The sequence below is a fragment of the Cololabis saira genome, chromosome 10 (genome assembly GCF_033807715.1).
Source record: "Cololabis saira isolate AMF1-May2022 chromosome 10, fColSai1.1, whole genome shotgun sequence".
Lineage (NCBI taxonomy): Eukaryota > Metazoa > Chordata > Actinopteri > Beloniformes > Belonidae > Cololabis > Cololabis saira.
This window is the reverse complement of record NC_084596.1, coordinates 38,356,372-38,383,239: the sequence shown is the minus strand read 5'-3', so window position 1 is coordinate 38,383,239 and position 26,868 is coordinate 38,356,372. Positions and strand designations below refer to the sequence as shown.

Genomic DNA, 26,868 nt, shown 5'->3' with positions numbered 1-26,868 from the left:
AATGTAAGATTAAACAATCGAAGAACGTCACTGTATAACATTTAATGTGAGCAAAGGTGTCAAAGATCACTTATCACAACATAATCTCAGGTATCCGCTAATTAATACTGAGGTATACCACACTATATATTTGTGCTGTTTACAATTCTTACTATTCATTTTTGTAACTTCTAAGTACGTCAAGATTTTTGATATCTAATAACAAAGGTTCATCAGAAAACATGGTATTGAGTTCAAGGGGTAGGAGTTATACGTTTTTTACTTCTTCCTACTCAAACATGTCAAAACTGCTGCTGCTACCAAAAAAAAGTGTCTCTCTTGCATTCATTGTTTAGGTATTTTCAAGCTTGTCTGTTACTTTACACTACTATCATGTTCAAAATAAAGACTTTTGAATTGAATTGAATAATCCAAGTACAGGAATTAAGGAAATGGCCGTAAACTAATGAATGAAACTAGAATAATACTGTGGTTTGGCACGACATAAAATAGCAAAGAAATGCTTAACAATGGCAGAAACAGGATCAATAACAGCACATGACACTGTGCAGGAGGAAGAATGAGAGCTTCTTGTGATTCGACTGGAGACAAGCTGGTTTTTCACTTCAATAAACCAAAAATGAGATGTTCCAGAAATTATACATATCTTCCCCAGACATCTTCCCTCCCAAAATCATACATGAGCTCTATCCGGACAGACGTTTTCAGCAGCAAGCTGCTCTGATTGGTGTTCGTGTGATTCTAGCTATTAACTTGACTCGGGGACGATGGTTTTAAATTACTGAGCTGAGGTTTGAGGGCATGATTCTCCTCTTTCTCTGACTCGTACTATGATTTAGTCTCTTAGTTCCTTGTCCTTTTTTGCTCTCTTTAACACACAAGCGCTCGGGCTCTCACGCACACGCACGCGCACGCGCACACGCACGCGCACGCGCACGCGCACGCGCACACGCACACGCACACACACACACACACACACACACGCACACGCACACGCACACGCACACGCACACACACACAATCCTTCTAGTTGTTTTCTTTTTACCACAAAAAATGTATCAGCCTAACCCAGCACAATTCAGCCCATCTTCATCGGGACCCCAGAAGCAAAAGGAAAAAAAACAAAAACCCTCTGCATGTGTGTCTTCTGTTGTCTGTGTGTGTGACCGAGTGAGAAGATGCAGAAAAGAAATAAGTACAGAGAGGAGGAGGAGGGAGGAACAATAAATACGAACACAAAGCTCCTGAAAGTCAAATAATATTTGGCATGTAGTTTTCCCCTCCTCTCATCTTTTCAGAATTAATGTTGGATCCCAATTTGCTTCATACAAGGCATTTGTGTGAATATTAAAGATGATTGCGCGTGCTCCACAAAATTAGATAAAACTTTGATGATCTCTTTCACACAGGCGTGCCTGTGGCAGTACAGCGTGTGCCAGCGTTGTCTTCGTGTGAATGTTTGTGCATTCCCTGACATTTTTAGCTCATTACTCAAACACACAAGCCTCTGAAGGTACTAAAGGCCTCATTTTTCATGATAAACAGCAAAAAAAAAACAGGCTCTTAATAAAAACCACAATGTCAGCACTAGACAAAATACCTCATGAACACACATCTTCCTTCCCTTTAGACTTTGACACAGTCAGTGCATCTTTGGAAAGTTCTAGTTCCTGGCAAGAAGAGGAAACTTTGCAAAACCAGGTGCTGTCAAAATGAGGCTAAATGGATGCACAGAAATGTTGTTTACTACCATAATGTCAATCACCAAGCAATTTCCGCACAAACAGCAGCACGCACGCAACCACCTGAACTCTGCAGGGAAACACAATACATTTGCAAAGTGTAGAAAAAGCTGCCAGAAACCTGTCTCCAATTAAAACCCATCTACACCTTCCAAGTCATTAAGAGGTGAACTGGCAATGAGTTGAGATGTAAGAAAAAAAAAAAAATTGTTCTGCATCGTTGGCACCATTAGAACACACACCTGTGTCTCTGTTTGCAATAAATAATTTTGATAAAAGCAGGCCAGCTTGATGAAATTCGATTTAACAAGAGTGAAATTGTACACCTGAAGGGGTCTCTGCCAGGTTAGCGTGCTAGCAATCAACTTTTACACATGACTATGTGAAGTCTGCAGTGATTTCAAAAAGCAAGCTGAAAACAAACAGCCAGTGAGGACCGCTGAATGAAAATGTTGGCGTCGTGTTGAGGAGAACGAGTCAAGACCAAATTAAATGAGTGTTTTACTTAAATGCCTTCTAGTTTCACGAATGGATCATTGAAGATAAATAATTCACACATATGTAGAGTTTAACCTTGAAGGCAGGAAAGCATTCACATGTGTCCCCTTAAACCTTGAAATCCTATGGATTTTCACAAAAAAACTAAAAAATAAAGATAAAAACCATGGTGGGGGAGCTCGTGTGCACCTATTACACTGTTTTAACATAATTGATCCCAATTTACAACAACATCAAATGGGCCTTTCCTTTGCCCAGCTCCAGAGAGGACGGAGAAGAAGGGAACTGTGGAACCAGTTTGAGGTCCAATTATTCATTTTAGCTACCAGAGCTACCAGTTAATCCTGCATAAGAAAAGCTCCTCCAGAGCTTCATTAAACACAGTGAGAATATAATGTGCATCCACCTTTGATTAAGAAATCATCACCATCACTGCAACCCTCACAGCTGGGCTTAAAATGTATTCAGCACATGACTGAAGACTGAAACTTCAGATCAACTGTAGATCAAAATATTACCTTAAATATACACAGCATCCTTTAGGCTTTTTCAGACACTGGACCAAAGCATCATTTAACTCAGTGTTTTTATAAGTCAGTTCAACAGGTTGCCCCATACCTGATTCCACAAACTCTTGGTTGAAGTTGTTCCAGGCCCCTTTGCTCTTCTCCAGGTTCTCCTCCATGACCTTGATGTCGGCAAAGGGACAGTTGCATTCTGGGAACCGGGGAGCACACTGGCACCAGCAGTCGTTGTTGCGGCAGAGCAGTTCACCCTCCGAGTTGCACGCCACGTAGCTGAGGGCTGCCTCCACAAATCGCCCACGCAGGAACTCTGGCAGCACATCTTGCAAACCTGGAAAAAGTAGTAAAACACACAGTAAAGCGTGTCCTCACTTTGAATATATTGCTCTTTTCAAGCTGGTTCCACATGCTTTCACAAGGGTTAGTGTGGATACCGCATGCTCAAAATGTGAAGCTGCATTTTTGGCGACGAAAATTGTGAGCATAGGATTTTCCTTCATAATACAATTACTCACAGGATTATCTAGATTAATTCTCCTCACACCAGGCATTGGAAATTTCATCTGCATTTACAGGATATGTTATTTCATACAGTATTTACATAATTGTCTTAGACAGCAGGGATCTCTGGTATTGGATACAAGTTTCTCTGTAAAAGACATATTTTCATAAAACCCTCCTGAATCTGAACGTCTTAAAGGCTGACATGCAGGTGTCCATTGGTGCACATTTGTCTCCTTGTCTGCCAAATAATCCTCAGTTTTTGACATAATGTATCAAAAGCTGCCGCTTTCTTTGCTTTAGAAATCAATCCTGGATGACTCCCATCAGCTAAGTCGATTCTGCTTCCCCTATTCTGAATATGCATGTTTTTTTTCCTTTCGTTGGTATTTATTCTTTCAGTAACTTGAAAAGTGATCTAATTAGTTGCATTTTTAAGCTTCCGTGCTCATGCAAGTGCTTTAAGGGCTTTTACTGCTTTTGAGTGCATCTGTGTGCAGGTGTGGTTGTGTGAATGAAGAGGAAAAGAAAAATGGAAGGAGTTTCTTCAAGTTGGAAGACAGCTTACTAAAAAAACCATAATGATGGTTACACTACTAAGAAGAAGACAAGGGGGAACAAGGCCTTTAAACATGAACCATCATTTAATACATGTAAAATGTAATAGTTGTTCCATAAAATAGGTTATAGTTTGTTTTTTAACATTTGTTATGAGCCTAATTGTGCAGTTTCAAATATTAGCAATGCATATACATACCACTGCTCCTAAAGTGGCTTTCAGCAGCAGGATATTAATGACCTGGTCTGCTGCTTTCTGTCAGCAGCACTGCTCCTCCATTGAATGTGATGGGAGGATACTGGTTGTGTTGTGGCATTGCCCAAAAGAAAATGATGACATTTTGTTTACAGCTTTGTGCGTGCAAATGTTATACTCTGAGTTATGGAGCAAGGCAAAATGAACTATATTGCACTTGCATTTAAGCAACCCCATTCATACATTTTCTACAATTTATCTGAGACAAGGGTCTCTTCTTCCTGTCCATCTCCTCCAGCTGTGCTTAGAAAAGACAGACGTTTCAAAGATCAGTGAGAGCTTGGATCCGGCCCAAGGCCTCCTTCCGATGCTGGATCTTCAAAGGTCCCCTAGAAGCAGGAATCCTGACCATCTTAACTATTGTTTGATGTGGAGCAACATTTAAGTCTCAAGGCCATTGTTCCGTGTGGGTGGATTTTTTTGTCGTGAAGAGGGAGCTGAGCCAAAGGCCAACGCCTTTCAGATAATCCGTTAATCTGTTTTCCTATACAGGCGGTCAAGAATTATATTAGTGACCAATGAATAAATAAAGGAGGTTGCTACTGTAATACAAGCTGACAAAAATGTTCTGTACTCAGGGCTAACTCTCAGCATCTAGCATCTCTCGTGGCTGTTTATAATTAATTTATGAAGAACAAATACATTCTAACAAGTTTCTGACCTGTAGCATTGTACATGTGTGTACATGAGCAGTTTGCCGAATAAGACATTCACATAGTTGATCTACCGGCAAGCAAAGTGTACAACACTGATCGGCCTGCGTAACTCTGCACCAGAGTTGGACATGGTATTAGAAAGTTTTGTTACCCTTTAAAACATGTGGACACTTCCTTCCAGTTGAGAGAAATGTGCAAAAGACTGTTTACTTACATTTACCAAAACTAGCAACCGAAATCAGAAGAGACAAGAGTCAAAAACACTGCGATAACGCAAGAATGATTAAGACTAACTGTACAATCCTTAAAGTCTCTAAGGAACACCCCTAGATATAAAATTATATGAGTGTTTGGTATGATGAATATTATGGAGGATTTTTTGTGCCAAAATTAAATAAATAAATACATCATTAATTAATTAAAATGGGAATGAAATATATCATTAATTAATTAAATGTGTCATTAATTAATTAAAATTAGAATTAAATATGTCATTAATTAATTAAAATACAATTCATTTTAAGTAAAAATATATATTTATTATTTCAGCATTTAATTAATTAATGACATGATTTCGTGTTGCGTGTGAATCATGAAATGTAAAACTGCATTTAATTAATTAATGACACATTTAATTAATGATTTTGTGTTGCAAAAATGTAAAACTCAGTTTCACTCGTCAAACTCAGTGGGCGGGGCTAACGCAAATCTAGTGGAATCCACTGCTTTGGATTTTCTAAACATGACAGCTGTGAGTTTGGAGGATTTTCGTGAACTTTGTAGAGAGTTGGTGAGCGATATCTTCGACCTTGCAGAGTATGTGGAAGCAGGACCTGCTGACCCCGAGCATGTAGCATGTAAAGCAGAGGAACTGCTCGAAGTTGTTGGAGTTATTTCTGCACTTTCCCATCTTGACTTGATGTGCAGGGGAACCAATGAGGTGTTTGGAATCCGCCCACTGAGTTTGACGAGTGAAACTGACAGTTTTACATTTACATTTCATGATTCAGCAACACAAAATCATTAATTAAATGTGTCATTAATTAATTAAATGCAGTTTTACATTTCATGATTCACACGCAACACGAAATCATTAATTAAATGTGTCATTAATTATTTAAATGCTGAAATAATAAATATATATTTTTACTTAAAATGAATTGTATTTTAATTAATTAATGACATATTTCATTCTAATTTTAATTAATTAATGACACATTTAATTAATTAATGATATATTTCATTCCCATTTTAATTAATTAATGATGTATTTATTTATTTAATTTTGGCACAAAAAATCCTCCATAGAATATGTGTTATACTTTGCTACAGTATATTACAATAAAAGCTACCCCTAAGACTGAAACATTTATAGATTAATCCAAAATAACTTTCAATATTCCCTCTGAAAGGTTTGGATGAGCCTTCAAGCACCACTATGCTGCAGAGTCACTTTGTCCTAAACCTGTTCTGTTTAGCTAATTAACTTGGCTGATTTTTAAACACATTATAATAAAAGTACAGACTGAAAATGAGGAGAAATTACTCAGCTCGGCTGTCAGACAGGCTCTTGTTGGTGACTCATCCTCATCTCACCTTGCTGCTACTCACCTTTGACACACGTCCTTATTGCAGCAGCACATTAGTATTCAGTAAAAAGCCCGCCGTGTTCATCACGATGTTCACATTTACTGAACAAAGATGAATACAAATCTACGCTTGGAAGTGTCACAAAGTGCACGGTTGTATGAACCTTTTTTTAGTGTTTTATACCATTTAAAATGACTCCGAACTCAGGTGATGCAAATGAGTCTGTATGAATGTTGAGGTGGAAATAAAACTGTGACAAACGTGGGACAAAAGTGGGCCACCAAAGTAAAGTTCAAATGATCAGGTTGACATAAACTCAGAATATTTGATGAAAGCAGACATATCTTTTTACATTTTAATAGAAGATAAAAGTCTTTTCACCGACCAATTAAAGAAGCACATCAGTAAATCTTCTGAAGTACATTTACACATTACAAGTGTATGTCAACGTTTTAAGAAACCAGAAACAACTTTGTGATTTTAATAAATATCAGTGATATATTTGATTCTTGTACTTGATATTTGTAATCAGGGCAACCAATACATGATCTATTTTGATGATAAAATGTTTTTGAAAAATTATGAAAGAGATTTAATAATTTCCATGATAAAGTACAGCAACAAAGAAAGTTAAGTCAAAATCATTTTGATTTAAACAAGAGATCCAAAAAACATGAGGCCATGGAGATGCAGAAAGTAAAGACGGAAAATCATTATCTTGCCACCTGGATGCAATATTAATTTGTTACCTATTTAAGAGTAAAAATCTTATGAATCTAACACTGATGTTGCTTTAATTACATTTCACACAGTAAAAAGGAGCATTTGTCACTTACACAATCTCTTAATGAGTCAAGATTCACGAGTCCTCTCTGCTAAGAGTTATCAATTACAACCTGATGGGGAATGCCAGGCTCAAACCTTTAACATGAATAGTGTGCAATTTCTTTATAATTACAACAGCCTTACCTTAGATATTAATATTAGAAAAATATGCAACTTATTTTTAAATTACTTTTCAATGATACACAAATGACCGAATGCTGTATAAATTGAGTTATGTTTAAGCTCCATTTGACATCAGTAGCTGTCTGCTCTTATTCACTGGTTTAAGGTTTTTATTGCAAATAACCAAAACTATGGCTCAGATGACCTTTGGATCTGATCCTGGTCCTTAGATTGCGAAGCTCAGTATTACACACAGTCACATCTCTCTTCTGGCATAGAACATTTACACAGCCTTATTTTCCAACTCAAAAAGAAAAATAAACTAAAGATTGGGTTTTACTTCCACAACCAAAAAAAAGGAAAAGCAACTCAGTTTAACTTCTGCTACGGTTGACTCGAAAAGCTGTTTTTCACATATATATTTTCACAGTAGCAGAATCAGACAATCATTTACTGTATGCTCAAAACAGATGACATCACGGATTGAATGACACAATCAACAAGTGATGACAAATCCTCTGAGTTGATTTCTCCACCGCAGGCTGCACTGGAGCATGCTAATCGTGTTTTCAGAAGCTTGTTTGAAACTTGTGCTGATTTGTCATGTCGAGATTGGATAATTGGAGAGGTGAGACTGTGGCACGTCACTGAGTGTTAGACAGCATAGTGATGGTGTTGCTACAAGTTATCAGAATTAGGTATCAAACAACACAGCTTTTTGATGCTTCACTGCCATTGAAGCGGTTTGACATGTTCAGTACCATAGATGTATTCATTTTTGATGCGGCCTCATACGCCATACTAACACATGCTTACATCTACGTCAGTACAGAATCTCCAGTAAACATAACATGCGTGGACCACGGCACCCTTAGACAACATATTCAGATGCAGGAAAACCCTACAAATTTCACAAATACCACAAATGTCAGTAAGTTTCTTGCAGTAAAATGAGAGTGCTAGCCACTATTTTGGCATACCACACTGGCTTGATACGCTGTTAAAAAGAAAACCACATCACTTACTTTTATCTTTAGTTCAAACTCGTTTTATCACACCATGCCTCTAGACCTTAGACTGTGAATTTCATGAAAAACCTGTGTGTGTCTCCTTTTGATGGTGGGCTTTTAGGATTATTACTAGGGGTGTAACAATATTGGCGATATCGCAATAGTAAAAATGCTGCGATATCTTTGTGGTCTTGTCATGGTATTAAATCGTAAGTCTTGAAGTAAAAATGATAGTTTTTAGTCCACTCTGGCAGAGCACAGCATGGTAAACTACATAGACCATGATCCTTTGCGTCTGCGTCATCGGTCAGTCGCCTGTGTGAGCCAATGAGAGCGCGCACAGACCGCACAGAAATGAAGAGCAACACATGGCAGAAGGCGGCGAGGTGGTGAGCACAGTATGGATACGCAGGATAACGATATAGAGATTGTGCATGCCCCAGCGGCTTTTAAGCCTAAGGTGTGGAAGCATTTTGGTTTTGCCGTGTCAAGAAGCGAGAAAGGAGAAAAGGTGACGGACAAGCAACAGGCAGTATGCAAACACTGCCAGTGCAAAGTGTGGTACAACTCTGCAAATACGAGCAACATGAGAAGTAATTTGATAACCCACCACACCGAAATGTTTGAAGAATGTGTTAAGGTCCAGTCGGGTCAAAAAACTCGAACATGAAGCATTTACAACAGTGCTGCCTCGAAACAGCTCAAAGGCTCAAGAGATAACAAAAAACATCGCAAAATATACAGCGAGTGATTTGCATCCTTTTACAACTGTGAAAGGTGTGGGGTTCAGAAAGGGTGGTGGCTAAGCTGGAGCCTAAATATAAAATGCCATCACAAGCACATTTTTGCCAAACCGTGTTCCCTGCCCTCCACAAAGAGACCAAAGCTGATGTAATTCAGAGCCTTAAACAGTCAGAGTGCATCTCACTTAGCACTGATGGATGGACTTCAAGAGCAACAGAGTTACGGGACAATAACAGCCGTTGCTTTGACGACTGAATGGGAGATGAAAAGTTTTGTTCTACAGACGCGGGCTCTCTTTGAATCACACACTGGAACCAACATAGCCGAAGTGTTAAAATCTGCCGTCAAAGAGTGGGAACTTGACATGAATAATAATCACACAGGAATTGCTGTTGTAACAGACAATGCAAGAAACATGAAAGTAGCAGTAAAAGAGGCTGGGGTGTCTCCACACATGAAGTGTTTTGCACACACATTAAACCTGGTTTCCCAGGCGGGTTTAAAGGTAAACTCTGTGAGCTGCCTTCTTGTTAGAATTAGACGTGTAGCATTTCAACAACCACAGCTGTGCTGACCAGTAAACAAAAACTATTAAACCTTCCAGTGCACAAACCTATCGTGGATGTAGTTACTCGAAGGGTAAGGGCCTTGCTCAGGAACAGTTCACTCGACATGACTGAGCCTTACTTGGAGCAACGACAAGCAGTTGCTGCAGCCTTTCTGGGTGATGAACTAAGACCCAAGGGACGTGATGTTAACACTTTAGACACAACGGACATTGGAAATGCTGAGGACATTGTAAAACTTCTCACACCAATTAAAAAAGCTACCACTGTGCTGTGTGAAGAAGCCCAGCCTACAATATCTCTCATTTCACCCCTCAAAACAATGATACGAGAAAGCATGGCTGTTACATGCCGTAGTGTGTGTGGGTGTTTTCTTTTTCTGCTTGTTGCAGGAGCCATAGGCGCCGAATTATGTTTTTGCTGGTGGGTGCTGAATGTCATGTAGTGTAGTGTAGCAATTCAGCAACAGATTTAACAGCGGTAACGGACATGAACGCCGCACGCACACACACACAGACACACACAAATAATAATCAAATTCTTTTTTTTTTTTTTTATTGATCTTTTTATAAGAAACAACATACACTTAACACATGGAAACGTGTAGTCGAACAGACGCATTATACATTGTCTCCTTTTTTTTTTTTTTTTTTTTTTTTTTTTAAACACACAAAACCTAACAAAGGAACAGAGTCTCTGTAGCGTTAAAAATTAAATAAACAGATGAGCAAGAAATGAAACTGGAAATAAATAAAACATAAAAAAAAACAAATTAAGGAGATGAAAAGAAAATTAAGGGAGGGGGTGGGGTCAGTCGGTGGGTAGAGTCTTCAACGCGGTGAAGTGGTCTATGAACGATTGCCATTTGTGAATGAATTTAGCTGAGTTGCCTTTTACAGAGTATCTCACCTTCTCCAATTTAATAAAAAACATAACATCACTAAGCCAAATAGAAATAGACGGGGGCCTGGGGGATTTCCATAAAAGTAAGATACGACGTCTTGCTAAAAGGGATGTGAAAGCCAATACTTCTGACTGTGTGTGGCTGATATGTGAGGAGTCGACAGTGAGTCCGAATATTGCTTAGAGAGGGGCCATAACAACTTTTTTACCCAGAACTTTAGACATGATCACAGAATAATCACTCCAAAATTTCTGTAACCTAGGACAGGAGAAAAACATATGACTTAAATTGCAGGGAGAACCCTGGCATCTGTCGCATAAGTCTGCAACATTCGGATATATTTCCGATAATCGGGATTTTGATAGGTGGGCTCTATGCAGCACCTTAAATTGAATAAGTTCTAATCTAGCGCAAGGCGTGCTAGATCGTATGCTACGGATAGCTTTATCCCACAGCTCCCCTGTGAAGTCAAGGCCCAACTCTCGTCCCCAACCCTCCCGAGCTTTATCTACAGAATGATCATCAAATGTCATACACAGTGCATATATCTTAGATATCAGAGACTTTTGACTGAGTTTCATAGTTAGAAGATCATCCCACGGTTGGTTCGCAGGAAGGGAAGGGAAGCATGGAAACAAAGCAGAGGCGCAGTGTCGAAGCTGGAAGTAGCGAAACAAATGGGAGGCAGGCAAATTGAACTTTGACCTCAGATCTGAGAATGTGGAAAAGATACCATCCTTATATAGATCCCTGAAGTGCTTAATGCCCCGGTTGTACCAAATCATAAAAGTGGTGTCTATTAGTGATGGAGGGAACAGATGATTCTTAGTAACAGGTGTATAGATGGATGGAGAAGCAAATTTAAAGTGGCGCCTAAACTGTGACCAAATCTTAAGGGAGGAAAGCACCACAGGGCTATTTGTAAACTTAGAGGGATTCAATGGTAAAGAGGAGGAGAGTAGGGCCGTTACAGAGGATGAAGAGAGTGACTGAGCCTCCAATCTGCACCATAATAACTCAGGAGACTGAAGCCAATAAATTAGTTTGTGAATATGCGCTGACCAATAGTAAAGCATAAAGTTTGGTAGTGCTAGACCCCCATTAAATTTAAATTTTTGGAGAAGCGAATACCTCACTCTGGGTGTCTTACCGGCCCATAAAAAGTTGGAAACAATTTGGTCAAGTGATTTAAAAAAAGATTTTGGTAGAAATAAAGGAGTGCATTGGAACAAAAAAAGAAATTTAGGCAATACAGTCATTTTCACTGTGTTAATTCTTCCTATCAGCGACAGTGGTAGGGAGTTCCACCTCTGTAAGTCCGCCTTCACTTGAGTTACCAGTGAGGAAAAATTAGCGGTGAAAAGAGAGGGCAGAGTGCGGGTCACATTAATCCCTAAGTATCTAAAGCCCGACGGGCTGAGTTTAAAGGGGATATCAGATTGTTTGAGTTGTAAAGCAGAGGAGTTTATGGGGAAGCATTCACACTTGTTAAGATTGACCTTATAGCCGGAGAAGGATCCATAATTCTTCAACAGAGATAATATTGGTGCAATGCTGGTTAAAGGGTCAGATACATATAAAAGGAGGTCGTCTGCATAAAGTGACAATTTGAGTTCCACATTGGACCTAGAGACTCCGCGAAATAGAGGAAGAGTTCTTAGAGCAATTGAAAGTGGTTCGACGGATAGAGCGAATAGCAAAGGGGAGAGAGGGCAGCCCTGTCTCGTGCCACGTGATAATGTAAAATAAGTGGAGTAGTTGTCATTGGTGTGAATGCTGGCCTGAGGGGAAGTGTAAAGAAGTCTAATCCACGATATAAACCTGTGTCCAAATCCGAATTTATGAAGTGTTGCAAAAAGATAGTTAAATTCGACACGATCAAACGCTTTTTCAGCATCAATTGCGATAACAACTTCAGGGAGTGGAGAAGAATCTTTAGAGAGAATCACATTAAGAAGTGTACGAACATTATAAAAGAGCTGGCGTCCCTTGATGAAACCATTCTGCTCCTCAGATATGATGCTAGGAAGGATCTTATCAAGACGAATTGCTAGCGCTTTGGCTAAAATTTTGACATCCACATTCAGTAAAGACAAGGGCCTGTAAGAAGTGCATGATTCAGGGTCCTTGTCCTTCTTCAAAAGGAGGGCAATGGACGCCTGCATTAAAGAGGGAGGCAATGAGCCATGATCAAGGGACTCATTGTACATTGAAAGTAAAAGGGGGGCTAATTTGTCTTTGAATTTTTTGAAAAACTCAGCTCCGAACCCATCGGGACCAGGGGCCTTGTTGCTTTGCGTAGCTTCAATGGCGGCAGCAATTTCTTGCAAGCTGAAAGGAGCATCGAGGCCATTAGCCACATCCAAATTAATAGTAGGGACAGTGATATTATCAAGAAAGGAGGTCATTTCTGCTGTGTCAAGTGGAGATTCTGACTCATAGAGAGAGGAGTAGTATGACTTAAAAATTGTGTTGATGGCGATTGGATCGGTGGTAAGTGTGCCATTAGAATCTCTAATGCTGGGAATCAGTCTCGACGTTGCTTGCCTTTTTAATTGGTGAGCCAATAACCTGCTTGGTTTATCGCCGTGTTCATAATAGTTGGCATGAGCGCGTAATAGGAGCCGTTCAGAATCGGCTGTCGCTATAAGATCGAATTTTGACTGCAAATCAAGCCGTTGTTTCAGTAAACTCGGACTTGGGTTAACTGAGTTTAGTCTGTCTGTGTCCTGAATTTTAGATGTGAGCTCCTGTAATTTAGCCCTGCGGATTTTACTGGCGTATGCTGAATAAGAGATAATCTGTCCTCGCAAATATGCTTTGAGTGATTCCCATACTAGCGAAAAACTGGTAGAGTCTGTTTTGTTTAGTGCAATGAAATCATCTATTGAAGCAGATATAGAAACATTAAATGCATCGTCGGATAAAAGCAATGGATTAAACCTCCAGGGAGAAGAAAAACGGGGGCGCTCAGACCATGTTATATTCAAAGTTAGAGGGGCGTGATCCGAAATAACAATTGGGTGGTATATGACAGAAGTAACTTTGGGGAGAAGAGAGCCATCAACAAAAAAATAGTCAATACGTGAATATGACTGATGTACTTGAGAAAAAAAAGAGAATTCCTTATCTCCAGGATGTGAGAACGTCCACGGATCAACAAGCCCGTTCTTGACTGTAAAATCGGTAATAGATTTTGACATAGAGGATTGAGTCAAAGTACGAGGATTCGAACGGTCCAAAGAAGGATTAATAACACAATTCAGATCACCGCCCAGTATTGTAATATGCGTATTTAAGAAAGGGAGGTTGCCAAACAGCCTATCCGTAAAATTGGGGTCATCAAAATTAGGGGCATATATATTCACCAACAATACAGGGTTACAGTATAGAGTGCCCGCAACAATAAGATATCTACCATTCTTATCAGATATTGTCCTGGAGACGGAGAAATTGACTCTTTTGTTGATCAAAATTGCTACTCCTCTAGACCTAGAATCAAAATTTGAATGAAAAATATCACCCACCCAAGCTCGTTTGAGTCTGAAATGATCTTTATTTCGCAAATGAGTTTCCTGAAGGAAAGCTATGTCAGTGTCTAAGCGTTTCAAATGTGAAAAAATCTTTGATCGCTTAATTGGATTATTCACACCTTTAACATTCCAGCTAGTGAATGTAATGTTTGATCCAGTATCAGGCTTGCGCAGATTACGATCGCTCATAGGCATTCTCTGAGAGAAAATAAGACCGACTCACCCACCACCAGAGGAGATATGAGGAAAAAAGGTAAAAGGGAAAACCAAAACAAACAAAACTCAGGAGTATATACATACCTACAGAGACAAAAAGCCAACATCCCATAACCCCCGCCCACCCACCCAACGCACATTAGATGATCCCATCCCCAAACGATGGAAACAGCCGTGCTGGCTTCAAAGGAAGCCATTCTCGAAAGGAGATGCTTTCGACTGTAAAGCTAGATACAAAAACGAAAACAAAATTAGCTCCTGCAGAGTTAAAACCTTAAAAAAAATAAAATAAAATATGAGGCATATGAAACCAACAATCTGAGCCATTCTGACGATCGCTGTCTTGTCAGGGTAACAACAAACGTTAATTAAAATTAAGGAGAACTTTGGCCTATAGAACAATGATATATACATATATGTACTCGCACACCCACACTGACACGCACACACACATGCACACAATTTAAGCAAAGACAGGGGTGCGTGCATATTTTCTAATCAAGGCATCATACCAGAGAAATGATTAGGCCTTCAATTTTAAACGGTGTTGTTCCCATTGATAGTTAGAAGAGAAGAAAAAAAAATAAAAATAAAAAAAATAAAATAACTATTGATAAATTTAAAAAAAAAAAAAAAAAAAATTATTAAAAAAAAAAAAAAAAAAAAAAAAAGAAAATAACGACATAAAGTCCCATTTTCTGAATTGACTCAGTCACTCACCCCGGGCCAGAGTCCCGCATGGAGGCAAACGAAACCAACAATCTGAGCAATTCTGACGATCGCTGTCTTGTCAGGGTAACAACAAACGTTAATTAAAATTAAGGAGATCTTTGGCCTATAGAACAATGATATATACATATATGCACTCGCACAACCACACAGACACGCACACATATGCACACAATTTAAGCAAAGACAGGGGTGTGTGCATATTTTCTAATCAAGGCATCATACCAGAGAAATGATTAGGCCTTCAATTTTAAACGGTGTTGTTCCCATTGATAGTTAGAAGAGAAAAAAAATAAATAAAAATTAATAAATAAAAAAAAAAAAAAATAATAAAAAAAATAAAAAATAATTAAAAAAAAAAAAAAAAAAAAAATTACGACATAAAGTCCCATTTTCTGAATTGACTCAGTCACTCACCCCGGGCCAGAGTCCCGCATGGACAGCAAGCTGGATAAATCGTCCCAGAAAATTAGCTGGTAGTCACTTTTTTTATTTTCCTGATGAATGCCAGGGCTTCATCTGGCGACGTGAAGTCACGCTGCTGGCCATCATGGGTTACACGCAGCCGGGCGGGGTACAGCAATCCATACCGGACTCCTTCAATCTCCCGCAGCTGACGGCGCACGTCATTAAAGGCAGCGCGCGCCCGCGCTGTCTTGGCTGTGTGATCCGGGAACACGGAGATGCTCATACCCCGGACTTTTATCCGCTGCCGCTCTCTCGCCTTTCTCAGGATGTCAGCGCAGTCGGTGTAGTAATGGAGCCTTGCCACTATTGCGCGGGGCCGCTCCCCGGTCTTCGGTCTCGGCATGAGGGTGCGGTGGGCTCGGTCCACCACCGGCTCTGCGTCGAGGGAGAAGGCTTCCGCCAGGAGCCTGGAAACACCTGCTGCAGATGAAGAGTCAGGATCCTCCTCCGGGACGCCAATAATCCGTACGTTCTGCCGACGGGACCTTGACTCCAAATCCTCGCATCTGTCCTCCAGCCTCACATATTCTTTCGACAAGTGATCAACTTTTTTCTGGAGAGCAACGATGTCATCTGAGCAGCTTGAGAGCGAGAGCTCGATCCCAGCGACCGTGGCTGCGAGACCCGCGACGTCCGCCTTCATGGAGGAAATACTGCCAGAAAGATCAGCTTTAAGGGAAAGCAGCTCGGACTTAATGGACGTTAAATTCTCGTTCAGTGCTTGCTGAAGCTCTGACCTAAATACAGCCGCAACATCATAGCGAAGAGCGGAGAGAAGTTCGGTTTTAAGCCGGCTGAACTCCGCAGCTGGAACCTGCGCAGCGCAGGTGCTCTCCGGAGGAGGGGAATCACCGCGGGGCGAGGAGACGGCATGAGCAGCAGGCCGCGGGTTAGCTGGAGGGTTATTCCCCGCTTTGAAGGACTTTGGAGGCATTTCCGTGGTAAGTCGTCGAAGTAACCGCGTTGAAAATAGGTTAGTTAAAACCAAAGCCGTGGGAGTGATACAAAAAGTGCCAATAAATGCTGAATTAAAATTAACTCTGCAGGAGCTCCGCTAATTACGTCTCACCCCATGTAAAGCTAAGCCGGAAGCCCCCATAATAATCAAATTCTAAACAAATTCGGGTGTTCATCTGAGGAAAAAGGAGGCTATTTTTCTATAGTTCATAACCAAGATCATTCTTTCTTCCATCTTGATCGTTTCTAATCTACAACAGTAGAATTGAATTTTTTTTAATTTCACCGTGCGCCCTGTGACGGCATCTGGGCGGTGTCCAATAGGAGAGAAGGTGGAGGGAGACAAAAAAGTTGCAGCTTGTAGATCAGAGACGATCAACATGGAAGAAAGAATGATCTTGGCTGTGAGTCTGTGAGGACCTGTGGGATGAGACTGCAGGACTATCGGGACATCAATAAAAAGGGACAAAAGTGGAGAGAAATCTCCCAGAATTTGGACACGCCTGGTGTGTTTAAAAGTGGTAGAAATGTGATATACTTTTGCTCTTTTAACAATAAAATGTTAATTTAAAATAAAATATAACATTTCCATGCCTCATCTGGGGATCAATTGAATCATTGATCAATATATGGTTATGAAAAGACCACGTGTCAATACTTTTGCAAACTGAAGCACTACAGGTCCGCTAAAATGACTGACATGAGCTAAAAAAAACAACATAGTTCAGAAAGGTTTTTTAATAAAATATGATTCAGCCTGACCTGGCCATCATGGAGCTCCCGAACGAGCCTTTATTCCCCCAAATCCTGTCTTCATGAGGATTTCATGGACCCATCCCCTCCTTGCTGCTGCTGCTCGTCTCCTCCTCAGAAGAAGAAGAACTAAAGCCAGGGCTTTTCTTTGAATCAGGGACACATGCATTTTGCAAACCGAGCTGTAGCTACTGTACGTCCAAATGAGTGGGAAAACGGCGCCAGACCGGAAAAACTTTTTTTCAGTCGCCAAGCAACTTGCAACAAATGTGTACACAGGTGTATGCGCGCAGGCTCTGCGTCACTCAGACCCTGCGCTCTTGCGCAGCGGCACTACATACACTTGAATGGGAAAGCCGGCGGCGGCTGTGCGCCCTTTATTTGAAAACCGCTTTAGCCAATCAGTGATTGTTGACATGGGGGCTCCCCTACTCGGCTCTCCCCGTGGGTGCTCGGCCATCTCCGTGGGTGCTCGGGCCCCGAAGCACCCACGGTTCCGGCGCCTATGGCAGGAGCTGCTGGGATGGTGCCTTCAGGGGTGATAGTAAAAAAAAATCCTGAGCCTGAACTTTTTTTCCCTGGGAGGTAAGCGAGCCCCTAAGCCAAGATATATGCCCCGATCAACACAATTGTCATTTTTTGTCCTCTTAAAGTGTAAGTCTGGTGTAAATTGACCCATGGTCCTGTTGTCCAAGCTCACCACATGCAGCCCATAGAAAACAGAATGAGTAAATTGAACAACATAGGCCAGGGGTGTGATTCCCTGGGACATTTTGATAAATAGTTCATTAAATTGAATATTCTGATGACTTTTGTAGATTTTCCATATTTTTGTAGATATGCCTCCACGCTGCCAAACACACACAAACACAACCGCATGTGAAGCAGTAAATTGGCTTAGAATGGCCTATTTTACTGTCATGAGGAGGAAATATTGTAGAAAAACATTAATGTCCACACTAGTATAAATACAGGTTTACATGGCCTCAAAAAATGATGCCGTTTACAATGAGGTGGCAGCACTTATGATTCTAATGTAGGGCTGAACGATTTTTGAAAATAATCTAATTGCGATTTTTTTCCTCAATATTACGATTGCGATTTAATATGTGATTATTTTTTTTCAAGGTCCTGTTCTCATGTATTTTTCAACTACACAAGCAATAAATCAGTCTGTTTCAAGTAGATTTTCACTTGAAATAAGTACAAAAATCTGCCAGTGGAACAAGATTTTTTTGCTTGTAATGAGAAGATAAATCTTGTCCCACGGGCAGATTTTCCTACTTATTTCAAGTGAAAATTTACTTGAAACAGGTGAAAATGGTCAAATTAGTTATTTTTCTGGTGTTATTTTTCTGGTGATGACTCTAAATGTTGAAATAGCAGTAAAACCACATTCATTGATGAAATGACATAAGGGATGGAAAGGAGGGATGGCAGTTTTACAGGGGGGATGATTTGGACCATTTTTATTTCAGGGGGGATGATTTGGACCGTTTTTATTTCAGGGGGGATGATTTGGACCGTTTTTATTTCAGGGGGGATGATTTGGACCGTTTTTATTTCAGGGGGGTGTGATTTGGACCGTTTTTATTTCGGGGGGGGTGTGCCATCACATCACCCCTCATCCCCCCTCAACTCGAGTAGGCTACTGTTCACACGGAGCTCAGAACTTCTTCATAAATAACTCAAAAATCCCAGAGAGAAAAAAAACACCAGCAAGCTAAAAAACAAACCAATAAAGCTCTCAGAGTTAACACAACGAACCAGCAATGAACTCGCAGCCGCTCTCTAACCTCCTGATGAGCTCACGGGCTGCAGGTGTGGTTTAAGGCTGATTTATGGTTCCGCGTTACACCAACGCAGACCATACGCCGTGGGTTACGCGTATGGTCGTACTACGGCGAAAGCTCTGCGTCGATTTAACGCGGAACCATAAATCAGGCTTCACAGCGCCCGGCTGGTACTCCTCGCAGCGCGCAGCTCCTCGCCGACTCCGCGCTCATATATTTAATAAATTTATAATGCCCATATATTTATAAAGCCTAACTTGGCCGAGCCCTAACGCTGAGGCCATGGTAGATTTAGGTTACACGCGGACACGCGGCACTGTTGACTTTTCCCTGCCGGCTCTGCTCACTGGCTAAACAGTCCCCACACAAACAGGGTCCAGCGGCGCTACGTTCCGCCGCGCGGCGTTCCCAACGTTGTGTGCGCTACTCACCGGTATTACGGTATATGAAAAATTCATATCATAAGAAAAATAAACGGCAAACCTGATTTTATTTTATTTTTTTCTCGCAAACACCTCGGTATGCCGGAAATCCGGCGTGACGCCGGAGCGCTATCACCCCTGTGCCTTGCAGCTGTTGCCCATCTACAATCAGCAGTTGTGACAATCAGGAGACTGCTACAAAGGAGAGTGGACTGGAGCTGCCGGGTTCTGTCCTGTGTGGACCGTGGTGTCTGCTGTGTGCTGTGGTCGGTATCCGTGGACTGCTTCAGCGCTCCCCAGAACCGCTGTCTCACCACCTTGCGTTCTGCTAGAGTTTTTGATTTAGGTGTATTCTACCAGTGTGTAGCAAGTTTAATTTGTTTTTTTTCCTGAGTTTCCCTGGTCGTGCTTGGTTGTCCCTCCTTTTGAGTGGATTGTTTTTTGTTAAAGGAGCTGTATGTAAGAGCAATAATAAAACGAATCATAAAATGACCCCGATATGTCAACATACATTTAAAAATCATGTTCATTTCAAATACTTATGTCACTGACAACAGCACTCAAGCCAGGATATTCCAGTTTAAAAAGAGGAGTTGCAGCCCTCAACTGATGTTTATGTTGCCATTTTTTGTTTTGGCCTGAAGCTCCACCCTCCACCTATCTCCCAATCACCAAGTCAGTATTGTTTCTGAAGCTCCACCCTCCACCTATCTCCCAATCACCAAGTCAGTAATGTTTCTGAAGCTCCACCCTCCACCTATCTCCCAATCACCAAGTCAGTATTGTTTCTGAAGCTCCACCCTCCACCTATCTCCCAATCACCAAGTCAGTATTGTTTCTGAAGCTCCACCCACCACCTATCTCCCAATCACCAAGTCAGTATTGTTTCTGAAGCTCCACCCTCCACCTATCTCCCAATCACCAAGTCAGTATTGTTTCTGAAGCTCCACCCTCCACCTATCTCCCAATCACCAAGTCAGTATTGTTTCTGAAGCTCCACCCTCCACCTATCTCCCAATCACCAAGTCAGTATTGTTTCGGCATCCGGGTTGCCAGCTCGGCTCTAATTATGGCAGCCATGGCAGCCTACGTTCCTGCTGCATTCTGCAGCCTACCTGGCAACCTCTGGTCGGGGGGAGGAGGGGGAGGGTACACGCCGCTCAACAATATTTTGAAAGTGACTGCAGTTCCAGTTTTGGACATTTCTAACAGACGGCTCCTTTAAATGGTTAGTCCTTGTTGTCCTCGGTTTTTGGAGGATTGTTTTGTGTTTAACAATTTTTGAGTTCTTGTTTATTAATAAAATCCCTGAATTTTGTTTAAACTCCCAGCCATCATCTTTTTCCCTTCCCGGGAAATTTCTACTATTGTTGCTCCTGAACCTCCTAGTTTGTTCAGTTCGTAACAATGGCACATGATGCTCAAGCCTCTACCACCATTGCCCAGATGAAGGCAGAAATATTAAGAGTTGGTAGACGGATACAAAGAAGAGGAGTTCCTGCAGGAGAGCAGTGTCTTGGATCCCCGGTTTCTGACCTTCCACCATCTGAGCAGCGGTGTGAGAGAGGCTGTCTACGCCAGGCTACGCTTGAAAGCATCTTAAGTGCAGCACCCGGTATTTTTCTGATTGTAATATTTATTTTCTATATATGAAAATGGAATAAAGCAATGTTGTTGTTTTTTCTCTGTGTATTTCCATGATGAAGATAAAGTGACACTGCCACATAGCCCCCGTCCTACAGCTGGACCACAGTGGGGAGAAATGTCCTCCCCCAAAGAAACATGCTCTTGAGGACTTCCTGGGGATTCTTTTAGCCACAGTGACACTCAAGTCCAAGTGGGGATTGAAGCAAAGCTGGACTTGTACCGTAAGGAGACCACTATTTCACTATCTGCTTGTCCTCTGAAGTGGTGAAGGAGGAATGCAGAGCAATACCGCTGCTGTCATCTCTAGCAAAGATGTATCTTTGTATAGCAGCCACCTCAGTACCCAGTGGAAGGGTATTTTCAACAGCAGGGGACATTGTAACTGCTCAGAGATCTGTCCTTCTCTCCTCAAATCCAGACATGTTCATCTTTCTAAAAAAGCATTTGAAACTGACCTAGTAAGGTTAGAAGCTCATTTACTGTAGCTTACTTCCTAATTTAATTCTTGTTTGGTGGTGCCTAGATATTTTTATTTATTGACTACTAATAAGTAGGCAGTTTTATAATGTCTGCTTATTCCTAGGCTGTTAATACTGTATAATACCGGGGTTGCCTTTTTCTCATAAATATATGTTGAGATGTCTTGCCCAATCTTGCCCTTTAGCAAGACTTTTCAACCTGTTCAAAAAACATCATAAACTTAAATGTGACAATAAATATTGTACTGAGTGGTCAAAGCATTTTATATTGTCAATACTGTTATTGTGACCCTAGCCAGAATATTGTGAGCCTCCCTACAATATTGCAATAGGTATCGTATTGTGAGGTTCATATCATGATAATATTGGCTGGTGAGATTTGGATATCGTTACACCCCTAGTTATTAACCATAAGGCTTTGCATCAATCCACCCCTTCAGACAGATCACCAGAAATAGTAACCCCATAATCCTTCTCTTTCTGTCTCTCAATCACCTGAAGAGAACACAGCCTGTGATATTTGGGCTTTCAAATAGTCCAAAATGTTATTCACAGGAGGCTGCTCTCATCGTCCCCTGTGATCACCACACCTCCATTTTCAGTATTTTCACTTTTTAAGCCTTTGCTTTGCTAAATGCTGAGTTCACTACACTGGCAGTAGAGGAGATGCTGTTGGTGTCCTCACACTGTGTTCCTGCTCCCAGGACCTTAGACATGAGTACTCCAGTACTCAAGTTGTAAAAAAAAAATCAGGGGGGATGGTGGATTGTATCATATGGGGACAGATAATTTGTGCTGATTACAAATAATATAATATATTACAAATAATAGCAGTGACCAAAACACCTGCAGAAATACTGCAGGAATGACATAGCAGCAGTTAAATGCAGCCTTCTCTAAGCTTTAAATATCCACTGGGCTTACATCAAATACATCAAAACACAAACATAAAAAAAACTTTTCTGAATTTATCAATATGACTCTGTCCTTCACAAGATAAGTAAAATGGATCACTGCAAAAACTCAAAATCTTCAAGAATATTTCTCTTATTTCTAGTTAAAATGTCTCATTTTAGTAAAAAAATCTCATTACACTTAAAACAAGACTCATCACTGGAAAAAACAACAATTTTCACCTGTTTCAAGTAGATTTTCACTTGAAATAAGTAGAAAGATCTGCCATTTTTTTGCTTGTAATAAGAAGATAAATCTTGTCCCACTGGCAGATTTTCCTACTTATTTCAAGTGAAAATTTACTTGAAAAAGGTGAAAATTGTCAAATTTTTCTGGTGATGACTCTAAATGTTGAAATAGCAGTAAAACCACATTCATTGATGAAATGACATAAGGGATGGAAAGGGGGGATGGCAGTTTTACAGGCGTTTTTATTTCAGGGGGGATGGCCATCCCCCCTCATCTCGAGTACTGGACATGAGTGATTTGGTCCAGCTTCAACACACACCAGAGTACACAGGCTGGCACAGATGTTGCACTGTCCCCTCATACTTAGTCTCTCCTTGAACCTTTAACCCAGTACTAGTTAAACTGGGAACAGTGGGCTGCCATTCATCCGGTGCCGTGGAAGCAGTCAGGCTATTACCGCCCCACACAAGTGCTGCTAATCAAATGTATATTATTAACTGATCATTATAAGGCTATTTCCAAACAATTTATAAGATTATTCACAAGGTCAGATCATGCAAATTATATGCAAAAAAAAAAGAAAAAGAAAAAATCTCAGTCTCAGTTTACAGGCTTCAATTACCCATAAAGGTAATGCTAAAGTCACTTAAATGTAAAGGTTAAATCCTGAAGTACTCTTGAGTCAAATGCCAGCAGCAGATAATGATCCAAAGCATATCAGTGTCTTCAACAGAACGAGTGAAAACTCAATGAATCAAGGTCAAGTCAAACTCCAGACCTCCTCCTCCCTATGAAGAGACTTCAAACAAAACCCCACAAAACAACCATGAATTAACATAATGTTAAGAAGGAAATTATTGTGTAATGTCATTGCTGCTATAACTTATCCTTCAAGAGTACAATCATAGTGTAGTTACTATTTCACACATTTCTTCTTTATTTTAGCGTTACACGTATTATATCTCACCATGTATTGTGCCATCTAAGATTGTATTTACCTAATCACATTTTAAGAACCGGCGAGGATATACTGGGAGCTTTCTTTCTATTTATTTATTTAAAGGCAGCAAGATTTTCAAAAACACTGAATGAAATATCTAGATGATTTGGCAATTCCACTTCAAAGCAGAACTCTTACTCCAGGCTAAATTCGGGCTGTTTTCATCAGCCATTGCTGATGAGAAAACTTCAGCCACTGGTGGGACAAACACAGTGTTTGTCCGTGTTTTTCTGCAGCTAAGACCTCTGAGGCACACCCTGAAGCAATCAGATAGAGGAAGAACTGTGAAAAACTGCAGCTTTAGGTGAATAGCAAATAAAGTGAAGTTTTCAACTTTCAAGGGGAGTGTTAGCTCAGCACTTTACAGTTCCAAGTCTATCACCACATAATGTAGCACATTTCTATTTGATAAATAATGCAGTTTTCTTTTCTTCTACAGTGACATAATCCACAGTAAGTACAAAGCTTTAAATATATTTATACTTTGTGGTACGGAGTTCATCCCAGTAGAAAGGAGATTATAAAGAGGGACTTCAGGTACTATTGAGAATTGTTCAAATCCTTATTTGAAGGCCAATACTGAAACGTGGACAAGCCCTCTTATAGCCTTATTAAGGATAGTTACAGGATCTTCAAAAATACCCACTTATCCTACAGAACTGACACATAATAGCCCAGTGTGTCCGCCATAATTATTCCTTAAGAGACCTCAGTCCCGACTTCACTTAATGGTACAAAATGTAGAAACAACTTTCATGACCTATCAACTCGGCTCCTGGGATAGAAGTTCTCAAATGTCAGAAAAGGAAACCATCAAGCTAATTGGCTCAAATTAGAGTAAAGGTTTACTCATGGTTGATGTTGTGGTTTTATATTCTTATCACAAAATAAACACAACTCGCTATACATTGCACCATTTGCATAATGATATCGCCACCAGTGACATGAACTTTGAAGGCCTTCACAACCCATATCCCCATTTAACAGGAACCAGTAATATGCATTTATTTGTTTTCTCCAAGATTAATTCACTGTTTTTAAGAAAATGATATGGAGTAGAGGTATTTCCATGAGAAAGGAAAAGTTTGGACATCAAAGCTAGAGAAATGAAGAAAATAACATTTAAAACTCACAAATAACATTTAGATTTATTTATGATGTTTGGGAACATGATTTCAACTAAAGTTTAAGGCCATGAGTCAGTTATTTCCATAAACCATAATTTATCTCACTGACTTTAAATAAAAACACACCATCAAGCTCCACTTTTATTCATGCTCTACCAATGGGCTCTCAGTGACAAGTAATTAACATGAGCTTGTCAGTTTTAAATGTGATGGTTTCACAGATAGCACGGTTTGAATATATAAATTATTCTGTACCTTTTATTAATCTTTACATCATTTTCATCAGAAAATGCCTCTGGTGGACATGCTACTAGCCCTACTTTTTATGAAAACTTTAAATTCGCCCAGTGAACTTGAGAATAACACGTAAGTCTACCTTCAAAAAGGGATGTTTAATATCTAGAAAAAACAAGTTGGAGATTTTCTTTTCCCTCAGGATATTCACTGGGTGTCACAACCGCGCTGCATAGTAACTGCATTTTGAATTTTGGTTGTTGCTCACATATATTCAAAAAAAATGCTAAACAAAGCCCTCAATATGCCTTATTCAAGATGCATCTGAAAGAATTGGTGCTTTTTGTTTGATGCTTCACTGCTGCCAGATCCCATGCTGGCAATGCTGCCCGCTGCAGACGAACACTGCATGCTGACTGCATTCCAACAACAAAATAGCCTTTGGCCTTATAATAGAAAAGCAAATTGTGTTTCAGCTTGGGACACATGTGAACTCACAGCGATACAGTATCTGAAAGAAATGCATGATACCTCAAAACCGGGTCCAGCAACAACCTCAAGGACAAACTTAAATAACTAAAGCATGCTTCTAGGGTCAAAGGTCATAACTACTGGTTATTGTTTTTATAGTACTGTATCTTTTACAGGAAAGGATTGGGTCGAGTGGTCAGGGAGGATAATGGTATTTTGATATGATGTCCTTTTTTTTTTTATTTGTCTACTCTTTTTATTCAATACATTCTCTACCTTTCATTTCATTCGTCTTAATATCTTGAAAACCTATAAATCAATATCACAGTGAGTTTGCACTGTGTGATATTTCGCCATCAGATTCTCACCATGTATCCTTGACAAAACATTCAGATGACACTTTACAGACATGAATAAAACTGAAATGAGGAATAATTTAATCCCCAAAGAAACATTATGTTGTTATAACAATGTAAAAAAAAAAAAACATCAGGTGAGAAACTCCTGGACTGTAGGCGTGGGGGAAATATCAGATCAACACGAATGTATTGGAGTGTTGTGTTTGTGAATGGCAACAGCAGTTTTGATGACATCACATGCAGAATCGGCAGGTAACACAGGTGAACCTTCTCAGTAGGATGAAAGGATGGGAAGTTGCATCCAACAGTTCAACACCTGGGGTGCAGAGGTGCTCCTTCACAGTCACATGTCCGGCATAATGCTATCTGTTAACAAGCTCTGCATGCACTCCGACCCAGGTCCTTTGATCTGTCTACCTATATCCACCAGAATCCATGTAGAGAGCTACTAGAGATTAGAACATTATCCTACAGCCATGTCGTGACAAACACAGTACTCTTGCTGTCACCTATCAGTGTAACCAGCTCATCAATCCTGTTCTCGGAGATATCATACTACACATAAATCCCATAATGATATTAACACTATCTACCGTGGTCAAGCTTTATCAATATGGATGCCATACAAGCAAAAGTGATGTGTGTTTGAAAGTTTGTGTCCAAAATCACATCCCATACCTTTTCAATTCTCCACTGAGCCTGTCTTTTTAAGCTTCTGATGAGGTCACACAGGGCAGACAACTGAAGTTATATGCATAACCTCAAATCTGGGTATATGCAATAATGCTTCCTTGTCCAAACACTTTTGACCTCCTAAAAATGGAGTTTAAAATGGCTGTATTTCTGACTATTTATCAAGACTATTTATCATAAAAATATTTTTATGATAAGCATCAAAATATCTTAAATATTCTAACTGCGCAAGTAATCACATTCCTGTCTAGACATGCTGTAATATAAAAATAAAGCAATTTGTCTCTGTGCTGATGACAGATTCCCTGATAATCAAAAGGCTGGCTCCTTCTTGCCTGAATGCTAAT

General features: G+C 40.2%; 1 protein-coding gene across 2 annotated transcripts in view; it reads right to left on the bottom strand.

The window, feature by feature from the left end:
- Positions 1-26,868, bottom strand: part of brinp2 (bone morphogenetic protein/retinoic acid inducible neural-specific 2) — a 230,807-nt gene that overhangs the window by 38,952 nt on the left and 164,987 nt on the right. For both annotated transcript variants that reach the window (XM_061732840.1, XM_061732841.1), the window contains one exon: positions 2,859-3,095. In XM_061732840.1, the coding sequence (XP_061588824.1) occupies positions 2,859-3,095 (237 nt within the window). The remainder of the gene's footprint in view (positions 1-2,858; positions 3,096-26,868) is intronic.